The sequence below is a fragment of the Rhodotorula paludigena genome (genome assembly GCF_050403205.1).
Source record: "Rhodotorula paludigena JCM10292 DNA, Rt_paludigena_JCM10292v1_ctg30, whole genome shotgun sequence".
Taxonomy (NCBI): domain Eukaryota; kingdom Fungi; phylum Basidiomycota; class Microbotryomycetes; order Sporidiobolales; family Sporidiobolaceae; genus Rhodotorula; species Rhodotorula paludigena.
The window spans coordinates 1-11,422 of NW_027481428.1; the positions used below are offsets into that span (position 1 = coordinate 1).

Here is an 11,422-nt window from a genome sequence, read left to right on the forward strand (position 1 = left end):
TTGGTCATTTGCGGAAATCCCACTTGGGGGCAATCCCCTTTGGGGGGGGGTTTTTGTTGGGGGGGGGTGATGGTCTTTTTGGGGCACCCGGGCCCCGGTTTTGCAAAAAACCCCCCCCCCCCCCCCCCTGCTCAAAGCGGGAAGATGCCTAGCGCGGCGCGGTGCGCGGTGAACGCGGGTAAGGGGAGCGCTTTGGTCATTGCGTCGGCCGTCATGCGAGCCGTGGGGATGTACTCAACCGTGAGACGCCCTGCTGGACCATTCCCCGGACGAAGTGCTCCGTGAGGCGGAGGTGGCGTGTCCGGTCGTGGAACTGCGGGTTGCGTGAGAGAGCGCTGGCCCCTTGATTGTCACCAAAGAGCCGGGCGGGGAAAGGGGAGCCGATGCCGAGCTCGCCCAGCAGCTGAGCAAGGAACATGCCCTCCTTTGCGGCGTGGAAGAGACCGAGGTACTCGGCCTCAGTGGAGGAGGCGGTGACGCGAAGCTGCAGATTGGACAACCAGGAAACGGCACCGCCGGCAAGGACGAAGGCAAAACCCATGGTGGATCGCGCGGAGTCAGGGCACGCGCCCCAGTCGGAGTCGCTGTACGCCTCGAAGCCGGACAGCGGGGGGATCGTCCGGGCGGTACTTGATGCCAAAATTAAGCGTGCCGGCAATGTACCGGCAGACGCGGACAACGGCAGCCCAATGCTCGGTGTCAGGGCGGGCGGCGTGGTGACCGAGGACGCCAATTGCGTGCAAGCCGGTGTTGAGTTCTGCAGGTTTTTTGCCCTGTCTACCAGATCCTCATCAAGCAACAGGCTGCTTGGCCTTGCTGCATGCGGCCCTTTCTGTGCACCAAGCTGATTTTAACAAAGTGTTACCTTACAGAAAGCTTGACCAGGAGCTCTACATGCCCATCCCTGACAGCTTCGCTGACACTTTGCTCAACAGCAAGGTGCCCAAGCTCAACTGTAGGCTCTACAGCCTCCAGTTGCTGGTTCACTGTCAAAACACCGCATCCAGGCCTTGAGACACTGCCTGACCTCTGCCAGCGCTACCTGCAGGCCATCGGCTACCCCATGTATGCCATGGTGGGGACCTATCTCAATCTTGCCCACATTGTTGACGTCCTTGGCAGGTGTGTCTCCTGCCCTCAACAGCAGCAATGGGCAGTTGTTGTCTGCGTGTGCCAGAATGAACAGTGGGCTAAAATATGACGTCAAGTATGTTACAGCCTGCCCCTTGCCAGATCTGAGGTGCACCGTGACACTGACTGGGGCGCTGACCTGTCATCCTTGCACTAGCAATGGACTGTTGTCCTCCTCTTGTCTGGGACCATCTCTGATCCTCCTACCCCCTCTCATTTACCGTGTCTTCCTCAGTAGCCAAGTACATTGGTGTCTTCTACTGGCAGGGAGTTCAGCTTCCTTGCCCAGCTCCTCAGAGAGCTGGGGCATCCTATTATTGCATTGCTGGTTGCCGGTCACTCCTAAAGTTGCTCTCAGCGCACGCACCTTGTAACCACGCTTTGCCATGTTGAATGTTGCTTTTATGCGGCCGGTTTGACTCTCTTGATTGTCTCTGCCACTGACGACCAGCTCAAACACACCCCACCCCTGCCCTGACTTGCTCCCTCAGCAGCAGCAGACAGCAATGCCCTGGTGCAGGACCCTCAGTCTGACAAATGCACCCGTCATCTCTGCCTTATCAAGCCACTTGTCCAGGCAATGGTCAACAACAGCGTTCTGGAGGTCACCTACTGCCAGCAAAATTGCAACGTAATGACCAAGTTGCTCTTACTTGGCCCCTCCTGCATGCACTGCTCTGCCATAGAAAACCACCCATTGTGGGCAGTGGGCAAGGGGGTATTGCTGCACCTCTGGCAGAGCAGCCACGAGATTGCCCTTTGATCACTCACTGCAGTGGTCTCTACAGATCAGGCCAGCAGTGAACAATTCCTCTGGGAAGATTCTGCAGCTTTCTGAAACTTCCAGGGTTGTGCCCTGCTGTCTCGTCTCTTTTGCCACTAGCCCTCTGAAGATTTGGATCCCCCTTCACCCTGTCTGCCCTCTCCTCTCTGGCAAATTTCCTCTTTGCCCTCAAACTTTGCTCCTTTCTGGCGCTTGGGAGCAGTTCTGTTCTGTGTTGGGCTCTCCCGTCTGCAATATCTGCATTACTGGCCTGCATTACTGGCATGCAGTTCTCTCCTCTCAGTGCCTTTGAGCACCAAGCAAGAGCTTCCATTGGTGGACCTCTGCTGCCATGTTGAAGCGGTGCGCACTGATGACACTGCTCTCCAGCATTAGGGTATGCAGAACAACTTTGCTTTGCTGCACAATGAGTGTGGCATATTAACAACAAAAATGGCAGCTATTTAGTGCAGAGCCAGGAAGGAGGACCATCACAGCAAAGATGTCAGGCACAAATCAGCTTGTCGCGCAGGATCTCGCCCAGCATGTAGGTGTCAAATGATTGCAACACCGTCTGCGCTAGTTGCCCAGTTCACCTTCACTTGTGCCCTTCTTGTCCTTGCTGCTGTTCTCAGATTCTGCCGTTTCACCTTCAGGCAAGCGTAAAACTCCAGCTTACTTGTTGAGAGCAAGTTGATGTGGCATTGGCAACCAGGTGTGCAAGGGCATCAAGGGGGCATCTTGCATGGGCCAAGCAAACGGGGTCCTGTGCGAGCTGCCCACAGCCAAGTGTGCTCCAGTGCTGCTTGGAAACAGGCACCATTGAGGTGTTGCAGAAGGGGGAGTTTACAGTGCACAGCAAGACAGGTCTGCTTTGTTGTCACTGTCTGCAGGGAGCAGCTGGAAAAGTAGAGCGGGAGTCTCAAAGAGCCCTGGCAGAAGATGAAGAGTTTGGATATGACCCTCCCTGGTGTAAGGCTCTCTAAGTCATCATTGGGACCCCAATTACCGGGGAAATAATCTGCAAATACAGCAGAATCTGCCTACAAGAAAGTCTGCGGGAGAGGCTCAACCACTTTCTTATGAACCAATCTTTCTTGTACATTCTGCTACCGCTCACATTTTCTGTGACTGGGAAGGGCTTTGGGCTTTCTTATAGGCAGATCTTTCTTATAGATCTCTTTCTTATATGCAGATTCTACTGTATGTATTGCTTGCTGTGTGCTACCTGAGCATGATGCTTTAGCTGCCCACCTGCTACGGTAGAATCTGTCCATAATAAATCGTTTGGAACCAATCTTTGTTTGTCACAGATTTTTGTTTCTTGCAGGCGCCAGGCTTTGACTGGGAACCAGGGGGCTTGGGAGCAGCCACCTGGGTTCCCAGCAGACATTTAGAGATGCGTCTTTTACTGGCGCATTCTACTGTAGATGTGTCTGCAGTCCTGCTCTGCCTCTTGCTCATCAACCTTGGCTGATCTGCTTGCCCGCCTACTCGCTGTGGCGCTCTTCAAGGAGACCACATCACTCACAGCGGGCCCTGTGGCAGGCAAACCTGCTCACAGATGTATGGAGCCTTGTCACTCTACTGTGAACACAGAGTGCGCGCTCTTCTGCAGCTGCCATGGAGAAGTTGCCGCTGCAGTGACTTGGCATGTCCCCAGGCCAAGCTGAGCTGGGAGGCAATAGCTGCCCAATATCTCCCTTTCTCTGTCTGTCTCTTGTCAATACAAGAACAAGGGCCAACAACCTGTCGGCTCTGCCTCTTGCACCCCTTGCCAGGTTGTATTCACATGCCAATGCCCACGTAACGCGTGCTGCCTGAACAAAAAGGGCAGGCACACTCAGATTGAAAGCCGCTTGGCAATGTTCCCTTCAGGTTGGAAGTGGTTCTCCAACTATGTCTGTGTGGACATGCCCGCGGTAGCCACCTGTTCACAATGCTGTTCACAGGTCAACACTCTGCTCATGGTTGAGATGCTGCGGTCACTTGCTTTGCAATACACCGCAGTGCTATCTTCCTGCACAATGTGATGAACACAGAATACGCTCTATATTGGAAATTGCATATGCTGCTCGGCGACCTCCTTTCTCAATCCAGGTTTATTCTAGGATCTTGTCTAGACTTGTGCATTCTCAGCTACGGGCCCGCATTGCTTCCTTCTTGCCCAGTGCTGCTTGCCGTATGAGCACTGCTAAGTGAGTTGTGACACAGACCAGACACACGCTGAAGTTCTGAAGAACTGCAGCAGCACTATGCGTAGAAGGCACTGCACTCACTTAGATCTATGTTGTGCAGTCAATGTTGGCGCTGGATTCAAAAGGCAAACAGCCTGGCAGGCACAAACGACAAGCGGTGTACAGCAGAATCTGTGTGAGCTCAGTCTGCTCAGAAGCCTCTGCTTGACCGTGACCCGGAGGCGGTTCCCTGGCGGCACTTCTGGCTGCGGAACCAGGACATACAAGAAAGGCCCATGAAACACTCAAGCAAGGCCTTTCACAGATTCTGTAGGCAGATTCCGCAGGAGACAAGACATACCAGCACGGGACAACGCGTTGCTGTATATAACCACATGCTTGACCTGTGTCTTCAAGCAACACGGGCGTGGTGGCCGAGTGGTCTAAGGCGCTGTCTTCAGGAAGAGAATGTGAACGGCAGTCAGAAATGGCATGGGTTCGAATCCCATCCACGTCATGATCTTTTGCTCGCCAGAGTGTTCACCTTTTGCTCCGTCCGCTTTGTTGCTCTTCCTCGCAAGAGCGCTCGCCTTTCGCTGCCTTTCACTGCTGCTCAACTCCGTGGCCACTACCCAATCCGCGACCTGCTGTCTCGCCTTGAATGAAGATTGACTGTGAACATGTCACCAGTCCGTATGGTTCCGAGCGGAGAAGGCCGCAACGCGTGAACGAGAGGCTGCAGGAAACCGGGGGAACGATAGGTAGATTTTACAGACAGGGAGAAAACAACAGCGAGAGGCAGAAGAGGAGACACAACATGAATCTATCATCGCCTACGCCACACGCGGTCTCACCCCTCGATCGTCTTCGGCCTGTACTGCCCCGCGAATGCCTTGAACTTCTTCTTCTTGCCCCCGCCGCCCTGACCCGCCTTTGCGCCCGAACCGCCGCCCTGACGCCCCTGCAGGCTCCCTACTGTCGAGAGCCGCACACCGCCCTTGCCCGCGCCAGCATGCTTCGGCGAAGGCATGTCGGAAGCTGCCGGTCCGCGCGAGGCGGCTGTAGCCGCCGAAGCGGCGGAGAGCAGCGGCGAGGCGGGCATGCGCGAAGCGGTGAGGACCTCGGGCGGACGCGGGCCTTTGCTGAGCTGCTGGGGAGGCACGAACGGGAACTTGACGGAGACTGGCGGAGACGAGGTCGCATCACCGTCGTCGCCCGCCGCAGACGGACGAGGGCGCTTCGATGCGGGCGACCCTGCGTCCTCGCCGACTGAAACGCCGACGGATGCGCCCAGCAAGTCCCGCGGACGCTTCGTGCCGATAGGTGCGCCGCTCGAAGGTGCGCCGTAGATCGCGTCCTTGAGCGCCTCGCCCCGCTCGCGGCAGTAGAACAGGACATAGGCGTTGCGGCTGTTCAGCGCCGCCTGGCCGCCCACCGGCGAGACAAAGTCGTCGTTCATGTCGTGCCACGCGCCCGTGCTGGGCGCGCGCACGAAAGCGGTGTAGTGCCCGCTGTGCGGTCCCCCACCGGAATGCTCGATGACGCTATACAGGCGGTAAGTCGGGCCGTTGCCTCCGCCGCGGGACTATCGGGAGACCGTTTCGTCAGGAAACGTTCCGAGGCGGGTGAGAGCAAAAGAAAACGTACATCCGCCATTGCCGGCCCGAGGTTCAGCACCTCCGGGTACTTGATGAGTCCCGTGATCTTGCGACCGGTCGGCGTAAAACGCTTGAGGTGAATCGTGAGCACGACGGGCGCCTCCGAGACGGTGAAATTCTTCTCGGCGTTCACAAGTTTCTTGCACCTGTGCGTGGATGCAGATCAGTTTGCATGCCCGATAATGCGGCTACGCTGGGCGCGACTGAGAATGGGTGGAGAGAGGAAAGGGACAACGCACTTCTCGCACTTGTATTTGTTGCTCCCCGTCAGCTTGTCCTTGCGCGTCAGGACATTGAGCGCCTGCTGCACCGACTGGGCCTCGCGCCCGACGTCGAGCGAGAGGTCGAGGAACGAATCGAACGTGTCGCTATTGTGCTCGCACGCGAGGCAGTGCACGCGCGAGCGCAGCCGGCCGCCGAAGAGCTGGTGCACAAAAGTCGTCTCCTTGAGCTTTTGATCGAGTTTTCTGCAAAGGCAGTCGCCGCGCGAGGTCAGCTCGGTCCGCTGAAAGTCTGCCATGCAATGAACGTACGGAGATTGCCCAAAGAGGGCCGACGCCTGCAGCGCATCCGTGCAGAAGCGCAGAAATTCGTGGGCGTCTTCTTGTCGGCCGAGGCGGAAGTGCTTGGCGATGACTGCGAGCCGGCGCCCATTGTCCCGTCAGCGAATGGTTCTTCGACGGAAACGCGCCATCGACTCACGTCGCAGGTTCTTGGTGATGGTGTGCGGTGCATACGAGCGCTTGCCACTCGTGAACGACGTACGCACAAGCGTCTTCATGGCGCAGACCATGCAGAAGCCCTTCTGCTGAGCCATCTTGCCTGCGCAGACGCCCTGAGTCAGCCCTGTTGCTCGATACGCCTTGAATAACGGTACACGTACAGCCCGAAGGATGCGCATTCGACTCGAGGTAACGCACGAGCGGCGGCGTGTGGAGCAGTGCCTGGAGCGTCGAGTTGAGGAAGCATGTGTTACCGAGGTTGCTGAGGCCCGCGCCGACAGGGTACTTGCGAGCCCAGGTGACCGAAGTGTCGACTGGCGGGAAGAGGGAGGAGCCGCCGGCGCGCGTGTGTGAGGGTGTCGAGGCAGAGGAGGATGGAGACGGGTGCACGGCCTTCGAGGTGGATGCGACGGGCGAGGCGGCGGAGCTCGACGGGGTGCCGTTGACCTTGGGAGTGCCCTATGGTAGCAGCAGACCTGGTCAGTGTGCGTGCCGGGCGCGAGAAACGAGATGTCAACATGGCGGGATCCAGGCTCACCTCGACGTTGATGGGCTGATAAGGCAGCCGGTCATCAAGACCGCTCGAAGTGGCGGCGACAAACTCGACGGGGTGCTCGAGGAGGCTGGCGAGGGTAAGCGCACGGCTCGACTCGAGCGAACGGTTCAGCTTGTCGGCGGCATCGCGCTTTGCGCTCGCGAGGGCGTGCGCGGGCATGTGATCCGGGTGGAGGGTGTGTACAGGCTGCGGTGGCCGCTGTGCTGCGACAGCCATTGCGAGTCGGCTCGGACGCGATGCCAACAGGAGGCGGACGCGAGGGAAAAAGCGGCGAGGTGCAGACAGTGCGCGCGGGCGCGGGCAGCTCGGCTGCAGTGTCTGAACAGACAATGAGCGTGTCTGGCGGGGGCTCGCGGTGACTGCGCGTCGCACGAACGCGGACACGGGCAGGGCGAGGTGGGCGTCGGTCGCGTCCGTCGAGCTCATCGCTTGCAACCGACTGCGCGTGCTCTTTGCCTCGAGCGAGCCGCAGACCCGAGGGGAAATGACGACTATGCAGAGTGCAAAGACGGTCCTCCTCACCGGTCCTTCCTCTCCCTCGCTGCAGACGCTCCGCGCGAGCTGACTCCCCCCTCCCCTCCCTCCCCACTCGTCTCCCGATCAACCCGAACCCGCATCGACTCGCCAGGCGGCAGCGCGGGCCTCGGGCTGGCCACGCTGTAGGTCCAACAGAGCCTAATCTCTTGGCTCGAGCAGCCGGCTGACGCTACGTCCTTCTCGTAGCGAGATCCTCCTCCAACAAGGATGCAATGTCGTCTCGATGCAGCGCACAGAGACTCCGGAGCTCACGGCCCTCGCAGCCAAGTATCCGGGCGTCCTTCTCATTTCAAAGGGCGACGTGGCGGTCGAGGAGGACAACAAGGTGCACTTTCTCCATCGCTACCGACCACGACTTCCTCGGGTGACGCAACATCTTGCCTCGGCGCAACAGGCAGCAGTCGACGTCGCCATGCAATCCTTCGGCCGACTTGACGCTCTCATCTGTGCGAACCCCGCTGCCGTCTGTCTCGCGAGTCCTTTCGCGAAACTCACAAACGTGAACCGCCGCAGTGAACGCCGGCACGCTCCACCCGCTCGGCGCCGTCTCGTCCCTTTCCGGCCCGCGCCTGGCTGAGCTGAAATCCCTCTTTGACGTCAACTTCTTCGCCCTCGTCGCCATCCTCGCGCACGCAATCCCGTACCTCCGCACGCGCGAAGGCAAGGACGGCTTGCAGGAGGGTGAGCCCGCGGGGAGGGTTGTGCTCGTCAGTTCGGGCGCCGCGACGGGTGGCACTACCGGATGGGCGGCTTACAAGTACGTTGTCCTCGCACGGCCCACTCTGAGGCCGACTGGTCGCCATTGACGCTCACGTGCTTTCTACCCTCTCGCAGCGCCTCAAAGGCTGCGATGAATTCGCTCGGCCGCACACTCGGTAACGAAGAGAAAGACATCGTGACGGTGTCTGTGCGCCCGGGCACACCTGACACGGTCATGCAGCAGAAGATTCGTGAACTCGGTGCGCCCCGCCTCCTTTCTCGGCCCCCCTCTCGGTCTCGGTTCATTTCCTACGCAAGCTGACGCAGAGTGGCTGAAATACAGGCGCAGAGCACATGTCTGCCGCCGACCACGCGCGCTTCACAGGCCTGCACGAGCGCGGCGAGCTCCTCCCGCCGCACGAGCCGGGCGGAGTCCTTGCCGGCCTGGCACTTGAGGCCCCGGCAGAGCTCAGCGGTCAATTCGTTAACTGGAACGACGAGAAGGTGCTCACCATGCAGAGGCGGGCGTGAGCCGCTGGTCGTGGAATACTCTGTGTAGATAGACTCGGAGCGCGTGGTGTAGAAACATCCCAGAGCTGTTTCCCGGGCACTCAGACTGGCGGACCCATCAGCGAGAGCATACACATCTAGTGTATGGCTCTGACGGCTCTTCAGCCTTACTGAAAGCGAGTCGTTCCAAATGGCACGGTCACGCTCGTCTCTCTCGTTGCTGGGTCCGCCCGCGCTGCCCTTCGTCCCGCCTGAGTCGATTGTGTTCCGGGGTCACAGAGTCAAAGACGGCACCTTGAGCGCCCTTGGCGCAGCCCATGCGCAATTCCTACCCGCCCATGCGCTCCCATACCGCTTCATCAGCTGCTCGAGGATCCGGCACCTCGACTGCCCGCACACGGCTCGCAGCGGCCTTCTTTCTGTTCGGCACCCTCAACAACATCGTCAGTCAGCGCTTCAGTGCCATCATCATACTCCGCTCGAGGGGGCTGCGTCCCAACGAGACGTCGTCGACTGACCCAGATGCATGGCTCTTGCCCGACTACAGATCTACGTCGTGATCCTGAGTGCGGCGTTGGATCTCGTAGACAAGGCGAGCACGCCCAAGGTGCACTGGTCTCTCCCCCGCTGGCAGAGCGCCACTGACTCCCCCACATGATGGCAGGGCCTCATCCTCCTCGTCAACATAGCCCCCGCTCTGCTCGTCAAGATTGGCTGGCCCTACTTCGTTCCCGGTCCGACGCGATATACGACGCGGATCGTGTCATGCTCGCTTCTCTCATTCGTCGGCATCCTCGTCGTCGCACTCTCCGGCTCAATCCTTCCCAGGCTGTGTGGCATCGCGCTCGCAAGCTTCTCGTCCGGTTTGGGCGAGATGACGTATCTCCAGCGGGCCACCCTCTTCAGCTCCGTTGCCCGCGGGCCCAACGGGGAAGACTTGGGCGGAGTCGCTGTCGGCTGGTTCTCGAGCGGGACGGGCGCAGCGGGCGTAGGCGGCGCGGGACTGTGGTGGGTGGTGCGCGGGCTGGGCGTGCGCGGCGGGCTGGGGCTGTGCTCTGTGCGCCGTCCCTCAAGTCTCTGGCCGCTGCATTGCTGACGATTGGGCGTGTACGCAGTTCCTCCCGCTATGCATGGCCCTCACGTACTTCCTCCTTCTGCCCCGGCTATCAGAATTCGCATCTCAGTCACCCTTCTCCACCCGCACATCATCGGCGACGTACTCGCCCCTCCCGCGCGGCGAATCGCTTTTCTCCGACGATGACGAGGACGGCGTTATCGCAGCAGCCACGGCGGAGAACGAGGTGCTCGCAGCGCAGCTTGAGCGCAAGCTCCCGAGTCTCACCACACGGGAAAAGCTCGAGCTTGCAAGGCCTCTTGTGAGGAGGTACATGCTGCCTCTTTTCTTCGTCTACCTCGCCGGTAAGTATCGTGGTTGCTTCTTTGATTGTCGCTCGTAGATTGCGTCATATTCACTCGTCATCGTGGCGCCATTTTACAGAGTACACAATCAACTCGGGTATTGCGCCAACGCTGCTATACAAGGTGCCGACGCGGGAGGGCGCGCCCATCCTGCACCTCGTAATACAGAGCCTACGAGACTACTACCCGTATGCGCTGACCTGCTTGCAAGTCCGGCGTCGAGCTGACGGGCCTCACCTGTGACAGACTCTGGGCGCTCCTGTACCAAACCTTCGTCTTTGTCTCGCGCTCGTCTCTCTCGATCCTGCGCCTCCCGCCCCTCCCGCTTGCGCTCCTGCCGCTGCCAACCCTCCTACAGCTCGGCATCCTCTTCCTGACGGCGCTCGAGAGCCGCACGTCATTCCTTGTCGGCCTTGCGGGCGAGCATGGCGCGACATGGCTCGTGGCGCTTCTCGTGTGCGCAGAGGGCTTGTGCGGAGGCGCAGCGTACGTCAATGCGTTTCACAGGCTCGCGACAGAGGTGGAGCACGACCGCGAGGAGCATGAGGATGGCGAGGGCGACGGGTTGATCGACGACAGCAAGAGCAAGGAGCGGCGTGCGCAGGAAAAGGAGTTCGTGCGTATCCCTCCGGCGCTTCATCTTCTGACAGTGCCTGCCGGATAACACATGCGAATGCAGGCCATTGCCTCGGTCGGTTTCGCAGATACGCTGGGCATCCTGTCGGCGAGTCTCGTCTCGATGGCGCTCGAACCGGCACTGTGCAGCGCGCAGGTTGCGAGGGGGAGGACGTATTGTCGTGACCTGTAGCGGCATCGTCGCCAGGCAGCACGCCTGTTGTACATGTCCTCGACGTTCTCTTCGGCACAACGCGGCAACACGTCGAGCAGATATAGGCAGAAGAGGCCGCGTTTTTTATGAGGCGAGAACCTCGCGGATCGAGGTCGGGCACATAGGCACCTTGCGCGCGTGCATCTAGGCCAGAAGCCTCCGTCTATCGCGAGAAAGCTGGAGACTCCGCAAGCGCGGCTCTCATCAGCGATCCTGCTGTTGTTCGCACGCTTTCCTCTCCCTCTTTCACTCCCTGCTGCACCGAGGAGACGCACAAGGGCGGGAGTAGGGGCACGAAGGCCTGACACGCGCATCCGGGCGGCGTGCACGGTCCTCCGCTTGTGCGCTCTCTGGGAGCTCCACCCCGCTCCGAGTCTCCTCTCGAGCGGCCCTCGCTCCTCCTCGCCCCCTTTGCCACGCT

At 59.6% G+C, this 11,422-nt stretch overlaps 4 protein-coding genes across 4 annotated transcripts; 2 read left to right on the top strand and 2 right to left on the bottom strand.

Annotated features, from left to right (window-relative positions):
- Window positions 1-234: 234 nt before the first annotated feature.
- JCM10292_005901 (Ty1/Copia family ribonuclease HI) lies at window positions 235-541 on the bottom strand (the record flags this gene model as incomplete). Its single annotated transcript, XM_076649949.1, has 1 exon — window positions 235-541. A coding segment is annotated over one exon (307 nt), but the record flags the coding sequence as incomplete, so codon positions are not given.
- Window positions 542-4,921: 4,380 nt separating this feature from the next.
- Window positions 4,922-7,223, bottom strand: JCM10292_005902 (uncharacterized protein; the record flags this gene model as incomplete). Its single annotated transcript, XM_076649950.1, has 7 exons — window positions 4,922-5,656; window positions 5,719-5,875; window positions 5,969-6,196; window positions 6,263-6,365; window positions 6,432-6,551; window positions 6,607-6,910; window positions 6,990-7,223. 7 exons carry the CDS (start codon window positions 7,221-7,223, stop codon window positions 4,922-4,924), a joined length of 1,881 nt encoding a protein of 626 aa, XP_076504414.1.
- A 268-nt stretch (window positions 7,224-7,491) lies between these two features.
- Window positions 7,492-8,774, top strand: JCM10292_005903 (uncharacterized protein; the record flags this gene model as incomplete). The annotated part of the gene is made up of 7 exons (XM_076649951.1): window positions 7,492-7,531; window positions 7,636-7,666; window positions 7,731-7,869; window positions 7,939-7,990; window positions 8,058-8,301; window positions 8,379-8,503; window positions 8,587-8,774. 7 exons carry the CDS (start codon window positions 7,492-7,494, stop codon window positions 8,772-8,774), a joined length of 819 nt encoding a protein of 272 aa, XP_076504415.1.
- A 317-nt stretch (window positions 8,775-9,091) lies between these two features.
- YHC3 (amino acid transporter YHC3) lies at window positions 9,092-10,980 on the top strand (the record flags this gene model as incomplete). The annotated part of the gene is made up of 7 exons (XM_076649952.1): window positions 9,092-9,196; window positions 9,301-9,360; window positions 9,418-9,810; window positions 9,869-10,172; window positions 10,252-10,360; window positions 10,419-10,788; window positions 10,852-10,980. The coding sequence occupies 7 exons, from the start codon at window positions 9,092-9,094 to the stop codon at window positions 10,978-10,980; spliced, it is 1,470 nt and encodes a 489-aa protein (XP_076504416.1).
- Window positions 10,981-11,422: the final 442 nt, after the last annotated feature.